The sequence below is a fragment of the Dama dama genome, chromosome 18 (genome assembly GCF_033118175.1).
Source record: "Dama dama isolate Ldn47 chromosome 18, ASM3311817v1, whole genome shotgun sequence".
In the NCBI taxonomy this organism is placed as follows: domain Eukaryota; kingdom Metazoa; phylum Chordata; class Mammalia; order Artiodactyla; family Cervidae; genus Dama; species Dama dama.
This window is the reverse complement of record NC_083698.1, coordinates 42,063,876-42,090,462: the sequence shown is the minus strand read 5'-3', so window position 1 is coordinate 42,090,462 and position 26,587 is coordinate 42,063,876. Positions and strand designations below refer to the sequence as shown.

General features: G+C 39.2%; 1 protein-coding gene across 1 annotated transcript in view; it reads right to left on the bottom strand.

The window, feature by feature from the left end:
• The window catches only part of ARMC10 (armadillo repeat containing 10), a 68,270-nt gene that overhangs the window by 33,504 nt on the left and 8,179 nt on the right, over positions 1–26,587 (bottom strand). Inside the window, exons 2-3 of the mRNA XM_061165180.1 lie at positions 4,222–4,370; positions 1,561–1,695 (exon numbers count right to left, since the gene is read on the bottom strand). Coding sequence (XP_061021163.1) covers positions 1,561–1,695; positions 4,222–4,370 — 284 coding nt within the window. The remainder of the gene's footprint in view (positions 1–1,560; positions 1,696–4,221; positions 4,371–26,587) is intronic.

The following is a 26,587-nucleotide window of genomic DNA, read 5'->3' as shown; positions in this document are numbered from 1 at the left end:
GCCTTATCCCTCTTTCTAGCTTTCTTACAAGAGTTAATCATGTTCATTTCTAAACTCTACAATACAAAGCACGAGCTCAATAAAAGTTGAATTAATGTTATTTCCTAACTTATTGTATCTTTCTGCTGATATTATCTGACTTTGGCCTGGTTCCTTTTTCACACTTTGATTAAACTGAACATCAAATTCAAAAGTCCACTGTATTTCTTATTGGCTGGTTCAGGTGCCTTCCTCCTCTTATTCTGCATAAAAAAATGAGCAGAAGACCTGAATAGACATTTTCCCAAAGAAATACAAATAGTCAATAGGTTTATGAAAAGATGGTCAACATCACTAATCATCAGGGAAATGCAAATCAAAACCACAGTGAAATATCACCTCACACTTATTAGAATGGTTATTATCAAAAAGTCAAGAAGTAACAAGTATTGAAAGAAGAGAAAAAGGAACCCTGTGTACTGCTGGTGGTTAGTGCAGCCACTGTGGAAACCAGTATGGGCATTCTTCAAAAAATTAAAAATAGAACTGTCACATGGTCCAGCATCCCAGTTTTGGGTATAGATCCAAAGGAAACAAAATCACTATCTCAAAGCAGTATCTGTTCCCTCATGTTCATTGCAACATGGGTCACAATAGCCAAGACACAGAAATAGCCTAAATGTCAATTTATGGACAAATGGATAAAGGAAATGTAACCTGTATATACAACAGAATAGTATTCACTATAAAAAAGGAAGGAAATTCTGCTATTTCTGAAAAATGGATGGACTGAGGGCATTATGCTAAGTGAAATAAGTCAGAGAAGACAAAAATCTTATATGTGGAATATGAAAAAGTCAAACTCATAGAACAGAGAGTAGCATGTTCAGGTGAAGGAAAAGGGGAGATTCTGATCAAAGTATATAAACTTAAAAGTTATAAAATCAATACATTCTGGGGTCTAATGTATAGCAAGATAATTTAATTATACATCACAGTACTATATTGTATACTTGTATGCTAAGAGAGGAGGTCTCAAATGTTCTCACCACACGTGCACATGCACAGGTAATCATGAGGTGACAGAGGTGATGGCTACGGCTGTATAGTGCATGCACGCTAAGTCGCTTCAGTCATGTCCAACTCTTTGTCACCCTATGGGCCATAGACCACCAGGTTCCTCTGTTGATGGGCTCCTCCAGGAAAGAATACTGAAGAGGGTTGCCGTGCCATCTCCCAGGGGATCTTTCCAACCAAGGGACTGAACCCGCGTTTGTTATGTCTACCAGCACTGGCAGACAGGTTGTTTATCATTAGTACCACCTGCAAGCCCAACGCTATGCGGTAGGGGTAATCATTTTGCAATATATACATGTACCAAATCATGTTTTATACCTTAAACTTATACAATGTTTATGTTGATTCTATCTGAATAAAACCAGAAATAATAAATCTGGCTTTATAATAATAAATTCTTGGCTAAAAGCTATAAAGTATGGTCTACTAAAATTTCATTACTTACCTTTTTTTCCTCTCTCATTTATTAGAAAACCTTACCTTTTGTAATTTCAGGTTACTTACCTTTATCTTGATTTGATTTTCAACATTCACACTCAGGTTATTCATTGCATTTAAAGCTTTCTCTTTAATACTCTGATTTGGATTGTTGATTTTGCTTCCAACGATTGGAATACCACCCAATTCACGAATAACGATCTAGGAGGAAAAAAACAGAACCATGACTTCAAATATGCAACCTCTCCTTTATTACATTCTTTGCATCTACAAATACAAATAAAAATTAATGACTCTTCAGAAATAATGTTCCCATATACAATCTCTAATTCTTATTTTTTTAAAAAGTTTATTACACATAATTTTACAGCTAAAGAAACTGAAAATAAATTATTAATATATGTAATATTTAAACTATAGCAGAGATATACAATGAAGATTTGTAGAGCTACCACAGTGATCTCAAAGTAATTTACAAACAAAATAATTTTACTTTGAAATAAGTTATCTCTCTCTTACAGGGCAATCTGCAAATGCATTAAGATTTAGATCAAAACTAGTGTTTTGCTGAAATGAATACTTTGGAACACTAATTCCTCAAGATGTAAACAGATGTTCCATTTTTAAAAAGGAGATTTGGTACAGTGAAGAGTCCACCTGCCAATGAGGGGGATCACAGGTTCAATCCCTGGTCTGGGAAGATTCCACATGCCATGGAGCAACTATGCCCGTATGCTACAACTACTGATGTCTGTGCGCCTAGAGCCTGCACTTCACAACAAGAGAAGCCACTGCAATGAAAAGCCTGTGTTCATAGCAGAGAAAACCCGCATGCAGCAACGAAGACCAAGTGCAACCAAAAGTCTCATTTAAAAAAGTAGGTTTCATAGATAAGTAAGGTTGAGAAACTCTGGTTATAACAAGAGTATACATGTCTCTTTACTGTGATGCAATCCTATGGTCATGTGATTGGAATCTCCAAGAGGGGAGTATTGAATATTGTACTTCTATAAACTTTATCCAAAAAGAAGATCATTTTTCAATTGTGGGAGGGGAGGAACACTTATTAACATCCTGAAGAATTAAAGTTCCACACAGTTTGGAAATGATGTCCAAATTTTCAAAGAAAAAATAATCTGGGGGTTTTTCACAACCAACTGCAACACTAAATATTATGTGCCTTCATCCCAACATTCAAAGAGGCATAATGCTTCATTTCCTACAAGAAAAATAAGCTGAAAATGACTCCTGTCAGGTCAAACCATGCTGTTCTATCAAGAAAAGAGATAAAGAAGCTTTCCCTCTGCAATTTCAGGTTCTTCCTAAGGACTTGTGGTTTCTAGGAGACGGTCTTAAAAAAACAAACAAAAAGCAAAAAACTGTACTATAAAAGCAGATGAAGGCACCAAAACTGATGACAAGAGCCACCAACTCCTGTTACCCAAGAAACTACTTGTTCACCAGTGGCTTCTCACTCACTCTGACTACAGTTTGTTTCAAAGGAATATAAAACTATGGCATCAGAAATACCCTCAATACAGGCTTGCTAATAAGCTAGTCACCATCAGTTATTTTTGTCTGCCTGGCAGCCCTCTTTCTACTGGGACAGACATAGTACCTCCTCCACCCCACACAGTTCCTGGTGAGACTGCTGGTCAACTGTGTTCACACCCTCCCTGCTGTTTTGGTCTGTGTGTGAGCCCGGACCGTCTAATCATGGCCCAGGCCAGCCCAACAATTGGGCCAAAGTGTCGGCACTTGATACTAGTAGAGTAACTCCACCTTTTAGATCATGAGGGTCAAAGATGAAAGCTTGAGAGGCCAGTGGCTTTCCTTCCATCCCTGTGAAGAAAACCTCTTTGTGGCCAGAGAGACAAAAATCCTTACATAAAAAGAAGTAGGGGCAAGCAGTCAAAAGACAGTGAAAGAGAGAGAGAAGTCTGATAATGCTTTCTGTAACCTTGATCTCTATTCACCCTTCTGTCTCAAACCAAAGCTATCCTTGGACGTCCAAGTTAACTGAGCTCAGTATTTTTCCTTTTCATTTTAAAATAACCTAAGTTGGGGTCTGTCACTTATAATGGAAATGTACATAATACACACATATTCCTTATATCTCCCTATAAATCTCTACAGCTAACCTTGACATGATGGATAAAGATGGACTGAAATGAAGTATAAATTCAAAATTTTGCATTCATGACAAGGTTAACAAAGGGCATTAGCTGAAAATAATCACAAAAACTGTTTTACTCTTTCTCCGTGGGAGGCTGGGGGGAAGCAGAAGCCATTTACATTTACTCTGGTCCATGGCTGTCAGAGTGTGGTCCAGGGAGCACCTGCTTCAGAACCATCCTTGTCAGCCCTTTGTACAATGTCAAGCACGTACTTAAATGTCAGATGCTTCTGTTGCTCTACTGCAGCACTGCTGAGTTGTGAATAATTTAAAAGGCCATGCAATAATACTAAGTGTTGATTAGATACACTTATTACAAACGTGATGCTGGTGACCAACTTCATAGATACATACAATCTGATTACTAATCATATTACTACTAGGCTATGCTTTTTAGAAGTAAACAAACATTATTTTGTAGATATCCATAACCACAGTATATGTAGATGAAAAAATTGAGGTTCTGGGAGGTAAAGTAACTGATCAGAGTCACAATTACTGCCGGTGTGTGAGAATGGGAGGAGGATGTTTACGGAGACTAGGGTACTCACTTGGTTGGCTGAAAAGGCTGCATTGTTACCCAGAGTGACCAAAGCTCGTTCGATAATGACAGGATCCTCAGTTGATTCAAGCAGGTAAAGGAGTTTCTGAACTTGTTCAGCATTTAGGGTGTCATCATATGATCCACTGGTTAAGTCTTCTACATAAGAATAAAGTTATTTAAAGTTCATTTAAAATCAATATAAGACTTAAAGGGACAATCCTGAATCATACTCTGATGCCAACCACAGTTTTGAGCACTTTATATACCTTAACTCATTTAATTGTCAAGTGATCTCTTAGAAGACACTATTATGATTCTCAATTTACAGATGGAATACTGAGCCTTATAGGTATTAAGAAATTAGGCGATGGTCTTGGTACTTTTCTTTTAGTAAGGCACTGCATGCCAACAGCATTTTCTGTTTCCTCTTTCTAAAAATCATGTACACCCATCCAGTGGAACACTTCCCACAGGCATAGCTTCATTAAGAAACAGAATTTGCATTTGGGAGAACTGCTCCGATCACAGGCCAGAGGAAAAGCTATGCGAGGGACCCAATCATGCTGCTAGTGAGGTACTTTTGTTCAGTTTCTATAAGCAAGGCATGACGACTGGGATGCCAGAAGAACAGTCCAACTGGGGGTGATGACAGAAGCTGTCATTCTAAGGAAAAGAGCAAGCAGTCAAATGCTGGATCTGCTCAGAAGTTCTGAAGTTTAAAGCTTGGACCTTTTAAAAAGTCCTTTATAGAAATCTCCACAGGAAAACAGAAACCATTTGTATAATGCAGTCATTGTGTTATAAACATAGAACATGATTCTTTCCAAGTTAAGCTATGAATACAGGTCAGACAGCACAACAGTCCACAATATATGGCCCTCCATGGAGTTGTGGCTGGGGGCGGGGTGTTGCAATTTACAATAGGTGCTGCTATATGATATCATAGCTGTGCTCATCTATATGCTGATGACTCCTCAATCTTAATCCCGAAGTTAAAACTCTATTTCTGGAGCTTAATTTATAGATATCAATTTACTAACTGGCACTTCAATTTAGGTACCTTAAAGATACCTCAAACTAACTGTACTCTATCCTGAAGACATCACCTTCCCATACAAGTCTACAAGGCTTCAAAATCTCTATCTCACTGAATGAGACCACTATCTACCTGGTTTCCCAAACCAAGGGCATCTCTGCTTTATACTTCTCTCTCACCACCCACGATAATTCATCATTCCTAAAAAATAAAATGTGTCTCAAATTATTAAGCTTATCATCTTTGGATCCTGGGATTACATATGACTTATCTTCTACCCCAGGCTCATGAGTACTTTCTTGTTTTTTCTTTTTCTTTTTTTTTTTTTACAATAAACACATAGTATTATATTAAAATAGAATATATTGCTTAAAGAGGAATCACAGACAAATATGAGGTAAATGGACAAGCTTAGATTATGAGAACCAATAGGTGACCTGATGTCCTGAAGAAGCCAAATAAGAAATCAACTATTAGGAAAATCTAAAAGCTAAAGAGGGAGCAGATTCTCACTCCCATGTCTTATAATCAGAACCTCTGGATCATGTTTTTTACTCCTGCACCCACTACCCACCTCATTTACAGCTTATACAAGTATTTCACCCAAACAATATTTGAAAAGGTAAGTGAAAGCATGATAAAAACACAGACTGTCATATAGGGAGACTTTTGTGGGCTCATCCAAAAGTGTTTTTACCCACAAGAAAACTGAGATCAGGACCATTTAAGGGTTTGGCTAATGTCACACAGGGGTCAGTAGCAGAGACCACAGAAATGAAAACACAAAGCTGCAGGCAACCCCCTAACCTCTTTCGGGTCGGTTTTCTCACATGTAAAATAAGGCTGGTCAAACGCCACAGTGATTCCAGAAGTCCCTATGCAGCCCCGAAGTTGTGTAATTTTATACATACACACATGGCATAAAAAGGATACATTTAACTCATTCACACCTCCAAACCATTTCAAAGTCTATAGCTTCCTCATACATTTTCCCACAAACCATTAAAAAGTTTTATAGATATATAAATTATTAAAGTTTTATAGATATATAAATTAGTAATTAAAAAGTTTTATACATATACAAATTATTAATGAAGAGCCAAATAAAATTTTATAGAGAAAAGGGTTAAAGCATAGAATTTTCTCTTGAAAGAAGGAGGTGTAATGTGGTAGTTACAAGTAAGCCAAGGTTAAGGCTAGTTCAAATTCCAGCTAAGCTGTTTACTAGCTGAGAGACATAACCTCTCGAAGCCTCAGTTTCTTCATCTATTCCAAGGGAGTTAACAGGGCAAAGAGCAGGAAGACAATAGAATGGAAAAGACTAGAGAGCTCGTCAAAAAAAATTGGAGTTATCAAGGGAACATTTCATACAAGGATGGGCATGATAAAGAACAGAAACAGTAAGGACTTAACAGAAGCAGAAGAGATTAAGAAGAGGTGTCAAGAATACACAGAAGAACTGTACAAAAAAGCTCTCAGTGACCTGGATAACCATGATGGTGTGGCCACTCACCTAGAGTCAGACATCCTGTAGTGTGCACTGAAGTGGAACTTAGGAAGCATTACTGCAAACCAAGCTAGTGGAGGTGATGAAATTCCAGCGGAGCTATTTCAAATCCTAAAAGATGATGCTGTTAAAATGCTGCACTCAACATGTCAGCGAATTTGGAAAACTCAGCAGTGGCCACAGGACTGGGAAATGTTAGTTTTCATTCCAATTCCAAAGAAGGGCAGTGTCAAAGAATGTTAAAACTACCAGACAACTACGTTTATTTCATATGCTAGTAAGCTTATGCTCAAAATCCTTCAAGCCAGGCTTCAGCAGTACATGAACTGAGAACTTCCAGATGTACCCATTTCTAAAGCTGGATTTAGAAAAGGCAGAAAAACGAGAGATCAAATTGCAAATATTCACTGGATCAGAGAGAAAACATGAGAATTCAAAAAAAAAAAAAAAAATCTAACTTTTGCTTCATTGACTATGATAAAGCCTTTGGCTGTGTAGGATCACAACTGTGAAAGATTCTTAAAGGGATGGGAATACCAGACCACCTAACTGTCTCCTGAGAAACCTGTATTCAGGTCAAGAAGCAACAGTTAGAACCTTATATGGAACAATGGGCTGGTTCCAAAATGAGAAAGGAGTACAGAAAGGCTGTATACTGTCACCCTGTTTATTTAACTTCTATGCAGAGTACATCATGTGAAATGCCAGGCTGGGTGAATCACAAACTGGAATTAAGATTGTCCAGAGAAATATCTACAATCTCAGATACACAGATGATACCACACTAATGGCAGAAAGCAAAGAGGAACTAAAGAGTCTCTTGATGAGGGTGAAAGAGGAGAGTGAAAAAGCTGGCTTAAAACTCAACATTAAAAAAACTAAGATCATGGCATCCAGTCCCATCACTTTATGGCAAAAAGAAAAGGAAAAAAGTAGAAGCAGTGACAGATTTTACTTTCTTGGGCTCCAAAATCACCACAGATGGTGACTGCAGCCATGAACTTAAAAGATGCTTGCTTCTTGGAAGGAAAGTTATAACAAACTTAGATAGCATATTAAAAAACAAAGACATCACTTTGCTTACAAAGGTCTGTCTAGTCCAAGTTATGGTTTTTCCAATAGTCATGTACAGATATGAGTATTGGACCATAAAGAAGGCTGAGTGCCAAAGAAATGATGCTTTTAAAGTTGTGGTGCTGCAGAAGACTCTTGAGAATCTCTTGGCCTGCAAGAAGATCAAACCAGTTAATCCTAAAGGAAATCAACCCTGAATATTCATTGGAAGGACTGATGCTGAAGCTCCAAAACTTTAGCCATCTGATGTAAAGAGTCAACTCATTAGAAAAGACCCTGATGCTGGGAAAGATTGAAAGCAAAGGGAGAAGAGGGCGGCAGAGGATGAGATGGTTAAACAGCAACACCGACTCAATGGACATGAATCTGAGCAAACTCTGTGAGATGGTGAACAACAGGGAACACAGAGTGCTGCAGTCCATGCGGTTGCAAAGAGCCAGACGTGACTTAGTGACTGAATAACACTGCCAACCTTAAAGCATTTTTATGTCTCTTAATACGTATCCAAGAGTGGAATTGCTGGATCATATGGTAGTCTCACTTTTAGTTTTATGAGGAAATTCCATACTGTTTTTGACAGTGGCTGCACCAATTTACACTTTCACTAACGGTGTATAATGATTCCATTTTCTCACATCCTCACCAGCATCTGTTATTTGTGACCTTTTTGAAGACTGCGATTCTGACAGGTGTGAAATGATATATCATTGTGGTTTTAATTGGCATCTCTCTAATAATTAGCAATGTTGAGTATCTTTTCATGTGCCTGCTCCCCAATTAAGTGGGATATGGGCTCAAATCAATAAAATTATAAATGAAAAAGAAGTTACAACTGACATCACAGAAAAACAAAGGATCATAAGAGACTACTACTAGTAACTATATGCCAATAAAATGGACAACCTCTTGGAAAGGTACCATGTCCCCAGACTGAACCAGGAAGAAACAGAAAATATGAATAGACCAATCACAAGTACCGAAATTGCAACTGTGATTAAAAAGCTCCCAAGAAACAAAAGTCTAGAACCAGATGGCTTCATAAGCAAATTCTACCAAGTGGGATTTATCCCAGGGATGCAAGGATTCCTCAACATACACAAATCAATCAATGTGATATACCGCTTCAACAAACTGACTAATAAAAAACATTATGACCATCTCAATAGACGAAGAAAAAGCTTTTGACAAAATTCAATACCTGTTTGTGATTATTAAAAAAAGAAAAAAACTCTCTAGAAAGGGGGCAGAGAGGGAAACTCCCCCACCCATATATATTTAGGATGGGCTCACTTACGTCTGACTCTTTGCAACCCCATGGACTACAGCCCACCCAGCTCCTCTGTCCATGAAATTTTCCAGGCAAGAATACCGGAGTGGGTTGCCATTTCCTACTCCAGGGGATCTTCTCGACCTAGGGATTGAACCTGTGTCTCTTCTGTCTCCTGCATTGGCAGGTGGATTCTTTACCACTGCGCCACCTAGGAAGCCCAACATAATAAAGGCCACATATGACAAATTCACAGTAAACATCATTCTCAATGGTGAAAACCAAAAGCATTTTCTTTAAGATCAGGAACCAGACAAAGATATCCACTCTCACCACTATGATTCAGCATAATTTTTAAAGGCATATCCATGGGCAATCAGAGAAAAAAAAAGAAATAAAAGGAATCCAAAGAGGAAAAGAAGAAGTAAAATTCACTGTTTGACAATGACATGACACTATACTTTGAAATTCCTAAAAACATTACCAGAAAACTACTAAAGCTCATCAATGAATTTGGTTAAGTTGCAGGATACAAAATTAAAAAACAGAAATCTGTCACATTTCTATACACTAGCAAAGAAAGATCAGAACAACAAATTAAGGAAAAAATCCCATTTGCCTTCACATCACAAAGAATAAAATACCAAGAAACAAACCTACCTAAGGAGATAAAAGACCTGTACTTTGAAAAGTATGACTGATGAAAGATACTGAAGATTACACAAACAGATGGAAAGATAAACCATGTTCTTGGGTTGGATGAATCAGTATCATTAAAATGACTATACTAAGCAAAGCAATCTACCAATTAAATTCAATACCTATCAAACTATCAATGGCATTTTTCACAGAATTAGAACAAATCTTTTTTTTACAATTTGTATGGAAACACAGAAGACCCCAAATAGTCAAACCAATCCTGAGAAAGGAAAATGGAGCTGGAGGCATCAAGTTTCTTGACTTCAGACTATACTACAATGCTAGAGTCATCAAAACAATGTTACTGGCACAAAAGCAGAAATATAGATCAATGGAACAGGATAAAACTCCAGAGATAAACCCATTCACCGATGTGCTGTGCTTTGCTTAGCTGCTCAGTCATGTCTGACTCTTTGCAACTCCATGGACTGGAGCCCAGCAGACTCCTCAGTCCACGGGGATTCCAGGCAAGAATACTGGAGTGGGATGCCATGCCCTCCTCCAGGGGATCTTCCCAACCCAGGTCTCCCACATTGCAGGCGGATTCTTTACTGTCTGAGCCATCAGGGAAGCTGCATGCACCAATGGTCAACTACAAAAGGGGGCAACAATACACAACAGAGAAAACAGTCTCTTTAGCATGGGGTGCTGGGCAAACTTCACAGCAACATGTTAAAGGGTGAAAGTAGAACACTCCCTAACACCATGCACAAAAATAAACTCAAAATCTAAATCTAAGTCCAGATACTATAAAACCCCTAAGAGGAAGATCTAGGCAGAATTCTCTGATACCCATTGCAGCAATATTGTTTTTCAATCACCTCCTAGAGTAATGAAAGTAAAAACAAAAATAAAACCATCAAGAAAAGAAGACGACAACCCACAGAATAGGAGAAAATCCTTGAAAACAAAGCAACTGACCAGGGGTTAGTCTCCAAAATATACAAACAGCTCATGCAGCTCAGTATTAAAAAAAAAGAAAAAACCTAACCAAAAAAAAATGGGTGGAGGATCTAAATAGACATTTCTCCAAAGACATAAAGATGGCCGAAAAGCACATGAAAAGATACTCAACATCACTAATTATTAGAGAAATACAAATCAAAACTACGTGGAAGTATCACCTCACCCTTGTCAGAATGGCCATCATTAGAAAATCTACAAACAAAAATGCTGCAGAGGGTGTGGAGAAAAGGGCCTCGTCCTGTACACTGTTGGTGGGGATGTAAATTGGTACAACCACTGTGGAGGACAGAATGGAGGTTCCTTAAAAAACTAAAAGTAGTGCTACCAGATGATCTAGCAAGCCCACTCCTGAGTATATATCTGGAGAAAGTAACTCAAAAAGGCATATGTACCCCATTGTTCACTGCAGCACTATTTACAATAGCCAAGACATGGGAGTAACCAAAATGCCCACCCACAAAGGAATAGAAAAGGGTGTGGTACATAAATACAATGGAATATTACTTAGCTATAAGAAAGAATGAAATAACGCCATTTGCACTAATATTTCTTTGGACGGACCCAGAGATGATCATTCTGAAACCGTGTACAAGCCCGTGTCCTTGTCTTTTGAAGTAATATGCTTACTCAACAGTTAATGACCGGCCCGGGAAACGGGAAGAAGAGCAAACAAAGACCAGCTGTTGGGCCAAGGAAACGGTAACAGTTTAGACTATAATCCTGCCACCTAACAGAATCACCCAACTCCCAGTTCCTTGAAAGATACAGATAAAGGCCTGACACACATTCCCGTTGTTTTTACAGAAAGCAGATGAAAACTGCTGACCACAAGAACACAGACTCTAGACTGTGTTCTTGGCAGAGCCAGGAAAATTAAAAAACAAAAACGAAAAACAAACTTATGGTTACCAAAGCAGAAAGGTGGGGAGGAGGGATATATTGGGAGACTGGAATTAACATATATGCACTACTATACATAAAATAGATGCTCAACAACAATCCACTGTGTCGCATAAGGAACTCAACACTTTGTAATAACCTAGATAGGAAAAGAATCTGGAAAAGAAGGGATATAGATATAACTGAATCACTCTGCTATACACCTGAAACTAACACATATTGTAAATCAACTATACTCCAACATAAAAAAAAATAAATTAAAAAACATCTTATAAAGCTGATTTGTTGGTGCTGAACTCAGCTTTTGCTTGTTTCTAAAATTTTCATTCTTTCCATCAAATCTGAGCAACAGCATTGCCAAGTAGGTTTTTCCTTTTCACGACTTTAAATATATTGTCCCACCTCCCTCTGGTCTGCAGAGTTTGTGCTGAAAAGTTAGCTGATAGATATACTGGAATTTGCTTGCATGGAACTTGTTGCTTTTCCCTTGGAGCTTTTAATAATCTCTTTATCTTACTTTTTGCTATTTTAATTACAATGTGTCTTGGTGTGATCCTCTTTCAGTTCAGTTCAGTTGCTCAGTTGTATCCAACTCTTTGCTACCCCAGGGACTGCAGCAGGCCAGGCCTCCCTGTCCATCACCAACTCCCGGAGTCTACCCAAACTCATGTCCATTGAGTCGGTGATGCCATCCAACCATCTCATCCTCTGTCGTCCCCTTCTCCTCCCGCCCTCAATCTTTCCCAGCATGAGGGTCTTTTCAAATGAGTCAGCTCTTCACATCAGGTGGTTAAAAGTATTGGAGTTTCAGCTTCAACATCAGTCCTTCTAATGAACACCTAATGAACACCCAGGACTGATCTCCTTTGGGTGATCCTGTTTAGAAGTCTCTCTGCTTCCTGGACTTGGACGTCTGTTTCCTTTCCCAGGTTAGGAGGGATTTCAACTATTATGTCTTCAAATATATTCTTTGCCCCTTTCTCTTTTTCTCCTTCTAGGACACCATGATTGAGGAGTGCCCAACCTTCAGGATCTAATGCCTGATGATCTGAGGTGAAGCTGATGTAATAATAGAAATAAAGTGCACAATAAATGTAATGTGCCTGAATTATCCCCAAACCACCAACTGCCCACTATTCATGGAAAAATCGTCTTCTATGAAACTGGTCCCTGGTGCCAAAAAGTTTGGGGACTGCTGCCATAATGTGAATATTAGTGTGCTTAATGTTGTCCCAGAGGTCTCTCAAAATTTTTTTTTCCCCTGTTCAGCTTCAATAATTGCCACTATACTGTCTTCCAGCTCACTAACCTATTCTTCTTCTATTGTTGATTTTTTTGTAGTATATTTTTTAAATCAGTTATCATCTTCTTCAGCTCTGTTTGGGTCTTCTTTACATCTTCTAATTTGCTAAACTTCTCACTGTACTTATCCATTCTTCTCTGGAGTTCTTCAATCATCTTTATCATATCTCAGACACTTTATTGGGCAGACTGCCTATCTCCACTTCATTTAGTCCTTCTGGGGTTTTATCTTGTTTCTTCTTTGGAATATGTTCCTTTGTCATATTTCTGCCTGATTTACTGTCTTTATTTCTATTTATCTGGTATGCTGGTTACGTTTCTTGACCTTGGAGAAACGGTCTTATGCAGGAGACACCCTATGGGTTCCAACAGCATACTCCTTCTGGTCACCAGAGTTATAATCCCTAGGGGGGCTCCCTACATTGAGGGGCATGGGTTCTTCTGTTGTGGAGGGTTGACTACTGTGGTGGTCTGGTAGGTGTGGCAGACCCTTCATCCAGTTGGTTGCCAGGGCCAAAAGACAGCTGGCTGCAAAACTCTGGGAGTCCCAGGCCTAGTGCTGGCTCACTGGTGGGAAGAGCTTGGTTCTGGGATGAGTGACCACAGGGCTGGGATTCCCAGATCTAACGCTGGTCTTCTGGTGGGTGGAGTTGATTTCTGGGGTGGCTGGCTAAGAAGTCCAAAGTATCTGGCAACTGGTGGGTGGGGTTCAGGCCCAAAGCTACCGCTGGCTCACTTATGAGTAGATGTAGGATCTTGGGGTTCCCAAAATTGGTGTCAGACCACTGGTGGGTGTCTGCTTGAATTTTTACTAAAAATCACGTTTTACTTTTTCAGTAAAGAAATAAAAGCCTTAAAAGTCTAAAAAGTTTAGAGGATGGTGATGATCAAATATCCAGCAATTCAACTGATTAGTTTTTGGATTGCTATTATATAGGTGAGGCAGTGAGGTATGTATGTCCCAGTTCTCCACTTAGCTTTATACTAGTAAGATGATGAAAGAATTTTAGGTTCAGTAGTTCATCATCTCTTCAAGTAAACTGAGGAGACATTACAATTCTCAAAGAAAAGTGACTACCAAATAATAACATTATAGTAAGATAAATTTCAAGATAATTGTCACCATTCAGAATCATTCCAATCAGGAACATAATATGCTTTTCTCTTTATGGCGTCTATGTCCTTTATAAAAATTATCTTTGTATAGGCTCCTTGCTAGATGTGTTTCTAACTTTTAAAGATTTTATAGCTATCATAAAATCTTTTCAATTATATTTTGAATTAGTTACTGCTTATATACAAAAAGCTATAGGGTATATTTATCTTGCATTCAAATTACTTTATTCAACTCTTCTTGTTTCTAAAGTTATTCAGTTTATTCTCTTAAGTTTTTCCAAGTAAATCATTATGTGATTTATTAATTATACTTTTGCCTACTTTCTAATATTCATCCAGTTTTTCCTTTCTTATCAAGCTACCAAAGACTCCAGGACAATGCTATATAACAGTTGTAACATCAGGTACCCTTCTCCTGTTCTTTTTGTTTATTTTTGGCCATGCCATGTAGCATGTGGGATCTTAAAGTTCCCTGACCAGGGATCAAACCTGTGCCCCTTGCAGTGGAAGTGTGGAGCCTTAACCACTGGACCACCAGTAAAATCCCATACTTTGCTTGTTCTTGAATTTAATATGGATGCTAGTAGTGTTTCACCATGGAAAAGAATGTTTGCTTTTGGTTTTTGATGGATGTTCCTCAACAACTTAAGAATATTTCCTTCTATTTATTCCTAACCTGCTGTTTTTATTAGAAATAATGATATACAAATGTCTCTCTCTCTATTTCTTCTTGGCTATACCACACAGCTTGTGGGATCTTAGTTCCCTGACCAGGGATTGAATCCAGGCCCTAGGCGGTGAGAGTACAGAGCTCTAACCACTGGACAACCAGGGAATTCCCCTTCAAATATCTTTCTAATGCAACTTTACAAAAAAAAATTGAAGTATAGCTGATTTACAAGATTGTATCAAATGGCTTTCTAATTATGAGGTCATTATGTGCTTTTGCTTTTAATCTATTTATGCAAAAAGTTACATCAATCTGTTTTCCAATTTGGATCCTTTACGTCAATTTGGTCTTGGAATATTATTACCTTAATCGTGTAATAGGTTTAATTTGTTAGTATTTTATTTAGTATTTGTAATCTTTATTCACAATTGAGACAGATTTACAGTCTTTTCATGCTATTCTTGTCAGGTTGAGGATCAAGTTGTTGAATGAACTGGGACTATTTCCATCTCTTTCAAGCTCTCAAACAGTGTTAACAGAACAGGAATTAAATTTTTCTTAATGTTTAAGACAAACAAAAGACCACTTGGTTCTTGTTCAAGATAGTCACACAGGAAGATCTTGAACTCACCTCCTATGTGGACATACCAAATCTACAGCTACATACGAAACAATTTCCTGTGAACAAAATCTTGAAACTGAGTGATTCCTATATACTGGGCAAATGAGAAAACAACTCACTGGGAAACAGGTAGGAAAGGCTGAGACACTGTCACCATCAACCCCACCCCTGGTTCAGTGACACACGACTGGGAAGGAACTGACAACTCCCAGCTTCTCCCTGAGGAGCAAGGGGTTTAGGGTCCCCATCTCGTGTCCCAACTTTTAAGACTTCCACCTGAGAGATGGGTCCCCCAAAACATCTAGCTTTGAAAGTTAACAGGGCTTGCATTCACAAGACTCACAAGGCTATACTGAATTCAGAGAGAGTAACCTTAAGGGTTTCTACAGAATCATTACGGCTAACCCCCCAGGACACAGTAGCGGCAAAAGACTGAAGCCAACATTTTCAATGAAAGAAACCAAGAGCAAGGCTCTCTAGAGACAGGGAGAACAGGCAGGTGTCATCTTTGCATTCTCTCCCTGCCTTGCTGTAGGTCACTGGTATTTCCCAGAAAGGAGTTTGTGTATGCCTCTGGTTTGGGGCTGCCACCCAAGGGACACCCCTTGATCACCTGGCTCTGGTGGTCAGTGGGGCTTATGTTCACAGAGTCAATAGCAAACAAGGAAATGGTATTTAGCTGGCTGCCATTCCACAGCTTAGTAAAGAAGGTACAGACAGAAACACCCATCTCCCAGACTTCCCCCAAAAGAGGTATATTTGCATACTTTAAAAGTTGCTACCTTAGAGTCTGACTTCCAATCAATCTTCACTTAGGGGTTTACTGAGAATCTCCTCTTGGGACACTGACAGCTCTTGGCACATCATCAAATACTAGGAGCTAATAAAAATAAAACAGGCTGTTTGGACAATCACAAGTTTTGAGAAACAGCTAAGAGCTGGGGCAAGGTTGAACAGTAAGGTTCATCTCCTACACAAGACCTTCAAAGTGGGAAAGGTGGTTGTTTCAACCTAATACATAGAAACCAACAGAGAATTAAGTCAAATGAAGAAACAGAGGAATATGATCCAAGGGAAAGAACAAAATAAAACATCAAAAAAAAAAAAAAAACCTTAACAAAATGCAGAGAAGTAATGTACCTGATAGAGAATTCAAAGTATGGTCATAAACACGCATACCAAACTTGGTAGAATGAATGAACACCACAAGAACTTCAACAGAGGGAAAGGAAATATAAAAAAGTACTAAATAGAAGTAAGAGTTTACTTATGGCTGATTCACAGTGCTGTATGGCAGAAACCAACACAACATTGAAAAACAATTATCCTCCAATTTAAAATAAAGTTTTAAAGAAGCCATAGAGCTGAAACATACAATAAACAAACTGAAAAAGAAGCCAGAGGAGTTCAACAGCACACTAGATGAAGTAAAAAAAAAGGATCATGGAACTCTAAATGAAGTGAAACTCATCCAATCTGAACAGAAAAATGAAAAAAGAAAAAGTGAAGATAACATCAAGTGGTTCAACATTTACCTTACAGGGATCCCAAAGAGGACAAAGAGGCATAATATTTATTTGAAGAAATAATGGATGAAAATTTCCCTAACCTAGGGAAGGAAGAAAATAATGGAAAATAATGGAAGAAAACTTCCCTAACCTTCCTAGGGAAGGAAGAAAACCAGATTCTTATAGCAGAGAGTTACAAATAGGAGGAACACGAGAGAATCACAAGACACATTATAATTAAAACACAAAAATTAAGAGACAAGGGGAGAATTTTAAAAGCAGTAAGAGAAAAACAACTTGTTACATCTAAGGAAAACCCCCATTAGAATATCAGGAGACTTTTCAGCAGAAACCTTGCAGGCCAGAAGGGAGGAGCATCATGCATTCAAAATGCTTAAAGAACTGTCAACTAAGAATACTGTATCCAGCAAAGCTGTCCTTCATAACTGAAGAAGAGATAAAGGGTTTTCCAGACAAGCAAAAACTGAAGGAATTCAGCACCACTACACTGGACTTTCGTGTGTGCTTAGTCACTAAGTCCTGTCCAACTCTTTGTGGTAGCCTGCCAGGCTCTTCTGTCCATGGGATTTTCCAGGCAAGAATACTAGAGTGGATAGCCATTCCCTTCTCCAGGGGATCTTCCCAACCCAGGAATTTCAAACCCGGGTCTATGCATTGCAGACATATTCTTTACCTTCTGAGCCACTGGGGAAGCCTTTGTTAAGGGATACACAAAATAAAAAGATGCAAACCGTGGCATCAAAAACACAAAGTGTGTGTGTTGCAGGTGGGGAGAGTAACAATGCAGAGCTTTAGAATGCATACCTTCAAACTGAAAGTTGTTATCAACTAAAATAGACTGTTATAACCACTACATGTGAAAGTTGCTCAGTCGTGTTTGACTCTTTGCAAACTCATGGACTATACAGTCCATGGAACTCTCCAGGCCAGAACACTGGAGTGGATAGCCTTTCCCTTCTCCAGGGGATCTTCCCAACTCAGAAATTGAATCCAGGTTTCCTGCATTGCAGGTGGATTCTTTACCAGCTCAGTCACAAGGGAAGCCCAAGAATACTGGAGTGGGTAGCTTTTCCCTTCTTCAGCAGATCTTCCTGACCCAGGAATCAAATCTGGGTCTCCTGCATGGCAGGTGGATTCTTTATCAATTGAGCTATCAGGGAAGCCCCATAACCACTACAGGAAATTATCCAATCACAAAGGAAAATAACAAGAGCAGAAGAAAGGAACAAAGGAATTACCTCCTCTTGGGTTTCTATAGAAACCTCTTTACATTAGCACAATTGATTAAATTGTTGGATACTGGTGACAGATTCAACCTCCAGCCCCTCTCACCAGCCCAGAGGTCAGGGGAAAGTGGGAAAAGTGGGACTGAATGTTCCAACCCTCTAATCACAAAGTTGGCTCCACCAGCATCAGCCCCCAACCTTCAATGCTTTCCAAAAGTCACCTCATCAACATTAAAAAATCACCTTTTCCAATCACATCACTTAGGAAATTCCAAGGGTTTTAGGAACTCTGTGCCAGAGACGGATATAAAGACCAAATATTTGCTGCTGTCGTTTAGTCGCTAAGTTGTGTCTGACTCCTTTGCAATCCCATGGACTGTAGTCCACCAGCTCTCTCCGTGGGATTTCCCAGGCAAGAATACTGGAGTGGGTTGCCACTTTCTTCTCCAGGGAATCTTTCTGATTGAGAGATTGAACCTGTATCTTGTGCTTGGCAGGCAGATTCTTTACCACAGAGCCACCTGGGAAGCCCAAAGACCAAATACATATTTCTTATTATAAATCACAATATTACAGAAACTATAGTTGTATATAAGAGATTCACTTCAGTTTTAAAGATTCAAACACAAGACTGAAGTGAAGGTATGAAAAAAGATATTCCATGCAAACAGAAATAATAAAATAGCAGGGGCAGACATACTTATCAGACAAAACAGATTTTAAGACAAATACTATAATAAGACATAAAGAAGGTCATCATATAATGATAAAGGGTTTGAACCAACGAGAGCATATAACATATGTAAATGTTTATATACCCAACATAGGAGCACATAAATTAACAAACCTGAAGTGAAAAATAGGTGGCAATACAATAACAGTAGCAAACTCAAAACCCTACTTTCATCAATGGATAGGTCATCAAGATAGAAAATCAATGAGGAAACATTGGACACATTATACCAAATGAACTTAATATTTATAGAACATTCCATTCAAAAGCAGCAGAATACAAACTCTTCTCAATCACATGTAGAACATTCTCCAGGACAGTTTACATGTCAGGCTACAAAACAAGTCTTAATACATTTAAGAAGACTGAAACAGTACTAAGAATTTTTTTTATGACCACAATGACATGGTCATCATCACCAGATAAAAGATGGCGGAGTAAAAGGACGTGTGCCCATCTTCTCCTGTGAGAACACCAAAATAGCAACAAGCTGTTGAACAACCACCGACAGGATACTGGAACTCACCAAAAAAAAAAAAAAAAAAAAATCCCATGTCCAAGGACAAAGGTGAAGCTGCAACAAGATGTAATCACGTCAAAATCAAATCCCATACCTGCAGGTAAGCGACCCCCAAACTGCAGAATAATACCAAAGAAGTTCTCACACTGCTGCGAAGGTTCTAGGTCTCACGTCAGACTTGCTAACTGGGAGCCAGCAAAGGGAATCCCCAGGGAAACTGACTTTGAAAGAGGGCAGGATTTGATTATAGAACTTCCACAGGACTGGGGGAAAGAGAGACTCTTGGAAGGCACAAACAAAATCTTGTGCACACCAGAAAAAGAAGTGGGGACCTCACAAGAGACTGTGTCAGACCTGCCTGTGAGTGTTTGAGGGTCTCCTGCAGAGGCGAGGCTCAGAAGTGGCCTGGGTTGGAAGCAGCCTCCCTCAGGGATAGGGGCGCTGGCAGCATCAGTCCAGGGAGGTGCGTGTTGGCCTAAGTCCTTTTGGAAGGTTGTTAGTTAGCCCTACTGCAGAGACTGTAGACTCCAGGACTGGGTCGCCTCAGGACAAACAACTAACTGGGAGGAAGCACAGCCACATCCACCAGCAGGAAACTGAAGTAAAGATTTACTGAGCATGGCTTTACCCAAGACAGCAAGAGCCAGTTCTCCCCACGGCTGGTCCCTCCTTCAGGAAGCTTGCACAAGCCTCTTATCCTTATCCATCAGAGGGCAGACAGAAGAAGCAAGAACTATAATCAAACAGTCTTCAGAATAAAAACCACAATCACAGAAAGCTAACCAAAATGATTACACTGATCACAGGCTTGTGTAACTCAATGAAGCTATGAGCCATGCCATGCAGGGCCACCCAAGACAGACGGGTCACAGTGGAGAGTTCTCACGAAATGAGGTTCACTGGAGAAGGGAATGGAAAACCACTTCAGTATTCTTGCCTCAAGAATCCCATGAACAATATGAAAAGTCAAAAAGATACAACAGTGGAAGATAAGCCCCACAGGTCTGTAAGTGTCCAATATGCTACTGGGAAAGAAAGCAGAAATAGCTCCAGAAAGAATGAAGAGGCTGGGCCAAGGCAGAAACAACACTCAGTTGTGGATGTGTCTGGTGGTGAATGTAAAGTCTGAGCTGTAAAGAACAATATTGCATAGGAACCTGGAATATTAGGTCTATAAATCAAGGTAAATTGGATGTTGTCAAGCAGAAGGTGGCAAGAGTAAACATCAACACGTTAGGAATCAATGAACTAAAATGCACAGGGATGGGCAAATTTAATTCATATGACCATTATATCTACTACTGTGGGCAAGAATTCCTTAGAAGAAATGGAGTAGCCCTCATAGTCAACAAAAGAGTTCAAAATGCAGTACTTGGGTGCAATCTCAAAAAGACAGAATGATCCCTATTTGTTTCAAAGGCAAACCATTCAACAGCACAGTACCCAAGTCTATGCCCCAATCACTAATGCTGAAGGAGCTGATGTCAAAAGGTTCTATGAAGACCTACAAGACATTCTAGAACTAACACACAAAAAAGATGTCCTTTCATCATAGGGGATTGGAATGCAAAAGTAGGAAGTCAAAAGATACGTGGGGTAACAGGCAAGTTTGACCTTGGGAGTACAAAATGAAGCAGGGCAAATGCTAACAGAGCTTTGCCAAGAGAACACACTGGTCATAGCAAACACCCTCTTCCAACAACACAAGAGATGACTCTACACGTGGACATAACCAGATGGTCAATACTGAAATCAGACTGATTATATTCTTCACAGCCAAATATGGAGAAGCTCAGATAATCAGCTCCTTATTGTAAAATTCAAGCTTAAATTGAAGAAAGTAGGGAAAACCATTAGACCATTCAAGTATGACCTATATCATATTCCTCATGATTATACAGTGGAGGTGATGAATAGATGCAAGGGATTAAAGATCTGGTAGACAGAGTGCCTGAAGAACTATGGACAGAGGTTAGTAACACTGTACAGGAGATGGTGACCAAACCATTCCCAAGAAAAACAAATGCTAGAAGGCAAAGTGGTTGTCTGAGAAAACCTTACAAATAGCTGAGAAAACAAGAGAAAGTCAAAGGAGAAAGGGAAAGATAAATCCAACTGAATACAGAGTTCCAGAGAACAGCAAGGAGAGATACAAAAGCCTTCTTAAGAGAATAATGCAAAGAAAGAGAGGAAAACAATAGAATAAGAAAGACTAGAGATCTCCTCAAGGAAACTAGAGATACCAAGGGAACATTTCACACAAAGATGTGCACATAAAGGACAGAAACAACAAGGACCTAACAGAAGAAGAGACTAAGAAGAAGTGGCAAGAATACACAGAACTGTACAAAAAAAGGTCTTAATGACCCAGATAGCCATGATGATGTGGTCACAAACCTAGAGCCAGACGTCCTGGAGTGTGAAGTCAAGTGGGTCTTAAGAAGCATTACTATGAACAAAGCTAGTGGAGGTGATGGAATTTCAGCTGAGCTATTTCACATCCTGAAAGATGATGCTGTGAAAGTGCTGCATTCAATATGTCAGCAAATTAAAAATACTCAGCAGTGGCCACAGGATTGGAAAAGGTCAGTTTTCATTCCAAGCTCAAAGAAGGGGAATGTCAAAGAATGTTCAAACTACCAGACAGCTGCACTCATTTCCATGCTACCAAGGTAATAGTCAAAATTCTCCAAGCTAGGCTTCAACAGTACGTGAACCGAGAACTCCTACATGTACAACCTGGATTTAGAAAAGGCAGAAGAACCAGAGATCAAACTGTCAACTCCAATGGATCATAGAAAAAATGAAAGAATGCCAGAAAAACATCTACTTCTGCTTCATTGACTACACTAAAACCTTTGTGTGGATCACCACAAATTGTGGAAAATTCTTAAAGAGATGGGAATACCAGATCACCTTACTGGCCTCCTGAGAAACCTATATACAGGTCAAGAAGCAACAGTTAGTACCAGACATGGAACAACAGACTGGCTCAAAATTGGGAAAGGAGTACATCAAAGCTGTATATTGTCACCCTGCTTATTTAACTTCTATGCAGAGTACATCATGAGAAATGCTGGACTGGATGAATCACAAGCTGCAATCAAAATTGCCAGGAGAAATAACAACATCAGATACGCAGATGATATCACTCTAATGGCAGAAAGCAAAGAGGAACTAAAAAGCCTTTTGATTAAGGTGAAAGAGTGGAGTGAAAGAGCAGAGTGAAAGAGCTGGCTTAAAACTCAAACTTTCAAAAATCTAAGAACATGGCATTTAATCCCATCTCTTCATGGCAAATAGAGAGGGAAAAAGTGGAAATAGTGACAGATTTTATTTTCTTGTGCTCTCCAAAATTGCTGAAGATGGTGACTGCAGCCATGAAATTAAAAAATGCTTGCTCCTTGAAAAAAAAGCTATGATAAATCTGGACAGTATTTTTTTTAATAAAAAGTAGAGAGATTACTTTGCCAATAAAGGTCCGTATAGTCAAAGCTATAGTTTTTTCAGTAGTCATGTATGAATGAGATTTGGACCATAAAGAAAGCTGAAAGTGAAAGTCACTCAGTCATGTCTGACTCTTTGCCACCTCATGGACTACACAGTCCATGGAATTCTCCAGGCTAGAATACTGGAGTGGGAAGCCTTTCTCTTCTCCAGGGGATCTTCCCAACCCAAGGATCAAACCGAGGTCTCCCCCATTGCAGGCAGATTCTTTACCAGCTGAGTCACCAGGGAAGCCCAAAGAAAGGTGACGGCTGAAGAACTAATGCTTTGGAATTGTGGTGCTGGAGAAGACTCCTGAGAGTCCCTTGGACAGCAAGGAGATCAAACCAGTCAATCCTAAAGAAAATCAGACCTGAATATTCATTGGAAGGACTGAAGCTGAAGCTCCAATACTTTGGTCACCTGATGTGAGGAGCCAATGCATTGGAAAGGACCTCAGGAAAGAGTTGAGGGCCGGACTAGAAGGGGGCAACAGAGGATAAGGTGGTTGGACGGCATCATCGACTCAATGGACATCAGTTTGAGCAACCTCTGGGAGACAGTGAAGGACAGGGAAGCCTGGTGCGCTACAGTCCATGGGGTCCAAAGACTCAAGACACTACTGCGCGAAGAAACAATACCTACGACATGGCTGATTCACATAGTTGTCTGGCATAAAACTACACAACACTATAAACTGATTATCCTCCAATTAAAAATAAATTAAATAAAGCAATAAAATGGAAATACAACATACCAAAATATATGGGATGTACCAAAGCCAGTTCTCAAAGGGAATTTCATAGCAATAAATGCCTACATAAGAAACAAGACAGATGTCAAACAACTGAACTTTACTGCTCCTCAAGGAACCAGAAAAACAAACAACAATGTCCAACGTTAGACGAAGGAAGAAAATAACAAATTTCTGAGCAGAAGTGAACGAAATAGAGACAAGAAAGGCAACAGGAAAGATCAATGAAACCAAGAGCTGCTTTTTTTTTTTTTAAGATCAAATAAACAAACCTTTAGCTAGGCTTACCAAGAAAAAGAGAGGACTCAAACAAGAACAGAAAGAGGAGACATTACAACTGATACCACAGGATGCAAAGGATCATAAGAGACTACTAAGAACTATCACACACCAGCAAACTGGACAACCTAGAAGAAAGAGATACATTTCTGGAAACATAAAACTCACCAAAACTGAATCATGAAGAAATGGAAAATCTGAACAGAACAATTACCAATAAAGAAACTGAATCTGTAATCAAAAACTTGCCTTAAAAACAGAAGTTCAGGACCAGATGGATTCACTGGTGAGTTCTACCAAAAATTTAAAGAAGAAATAATACAAGTCCTTCTCAAACTCTTCCAAAAAAGTAGAAGAGAACACTTTCAAACTTATTTTACAAGGCCAGTGTTACCCTGATACCAAAATCACACAAAGACACCACAAGGAAAGAAAATTACAGGTCGACATACTCAGAATATAGATGCAGACATTCTCAATAGAATATCAGTGAACACATTAAAGGATCTACACAACGATCAAGTGGGATTTATTCCTTATATGCAAGAGTGGTTCAATATCTGCAAATCAATACTGTGTTACATCACAGTAATAAAATGAATAAAAATCACATAATTATCTCAGCAGATGGAGAAAAAGCATTTGACAATATCTAACATTCACTCCTGATAAAAACTCTCAACAGTGGGTACAGAGATAATGTTGCCGTTGGTGTTTAGTCACTAAGTCATATCTCTTTTGCAACCCCATGGACTGGAGCCTGCAAAGCTCCTCTGTCCATGGGATTTTGCAGGCAAGAATACTGGAGTAGGTTGTCATTTCCTTCTCCAAGGGATCTTCCCTACTAAGGGATCAAACCCGCTTCTCCTGCATTAAACAGGCAGATTCTTTGCCACTGATCCACCAAAGAAGCCCCATAGAGGGAATGTACCTCAACATAATAAAGGTCATATACGAAAAGCCCACAGCTAACATCATACTCAGCAGTGAAAAACTGAAAGCTTTCTGAGAAACGAGACAAGTATGCCCACTCTCATCACTTTTATTCAGCATAGTACTGGAAGTCCTAGCCAGGGCAACTCAACAAGAAAAATAAATAAAAGGCATCCAAATCAGAAAGCAAGAAGTAAAACTTTATTTACAGATGACATACAGAGAAAACTCTGAAGACTCCACTAAAAAACTGCTAGAACCAATAAATGGATTCAGCAAAGTTGCAAGATACAAATTCAATATTAAAAAAAAAAAAAATCAGTTGTGGACTTTCCTGGTGGTGCAGTGGATGAGAGTCTGCCTGCCAATGCAAGGGACATGGATTTTATCCTTGGTCCTGGAGGATTCCACATGCCACAGAGCAACTAAGCCTGTGCACTGCAACTACTGAAGCCTACACACTCCTACAGCCTGTGCTCTGCAACAAGAGAAGCAACCACAATGAGAAGCCTGTGCACTGCAACTAGAGAGTAGCCTCTGCTCACCACAACTAGAGAAAGCCTGCACAGAGCAAGGGAGACCAAGCACAGCCAAAAATAAACAAACAAATAAATAAAAATTGAAAAATAAATGAGTTGCACAAAAACAAATTATAAAAAAGAGAAATTAAGAAAACAACCCCATTTGTAATGGCATCAAAAAGAAAAAAATATCCAGGAATAAATTTAATCAAGGAGGTGACACACTTGTACACTGAAAACTATAAGACACTGATGGAAAAAATGGAAGATGATACAAATAAATGCAAACATACTTATGCTCAGGGGTAGGAAGATTTATTATTGCTAAAATGTCCATACCACCCAAAGTGTGTTAGTTGCTCAGTCATGCCCAATACTTTGCAACCCCATGGACTGTAGCCCACCAGGCTCCTCTGTCCATAGAATTCTCCAAGCATGAATACTGGAGTGGGCTGCCATTTCCTTCTCCAGGGGATCTTCCTGACCCAAGGATCTAATCCAGGTCTCCTGCATTACAGAAGGATACTTTACCATCTGAGCCACCAAGGAAGCAATAGGTATCAAAATTCCAATGCCAATTTTCCAGAAATAAAACAACCCCAAATCTTTATGGAACTAAAAAAAATCGCAAATAGTCAAAGTAATGTTAAGACGAAAACTGGAAACATCATGCTTCCTGAATTCAAAATATACTACAAAGTTATGGTACTCAAAACAGTATGGTACTGGGGCAGGGGAGAGAGACACAAAGATCAACAGAACAGAACAGACAGCCCAGAAATAAACCCTCATGTATATGATCAATTAATTTATGATAAAGGAGCCAGGAATATACCTGGGGAAAGAACAGTCTCTTCAATAAATGGTGCTTGGCAAACTTGACAGCTACGTGCAAAATAATCAAACTGGGCCATTATCTTACACAACACACAAAGTCAACTCATAATGGATCAAAGCCTTGAATATAAGACCTGAAAACTTAAAACTCCTAAAAAAACATAGATGGTAAGCTTCTTAACACTGGTCTTAACATGATTTTTTGAATTTGACCAAAAAATAGAAGCAACAAAGGGTTTCCCTGGTGACTCATTGGTAAAGAATCTGCCTGTTGATGCAGGAAAAGTGGTTTTGATCTCTGGGTTGGGAAGAACCCCTGAAGGAAATAACAACCTACTCCATTCTTGTCTGGGAAATCTCATGGACAGAGGAGCCTGGTGGCCTACAGTCCATGGG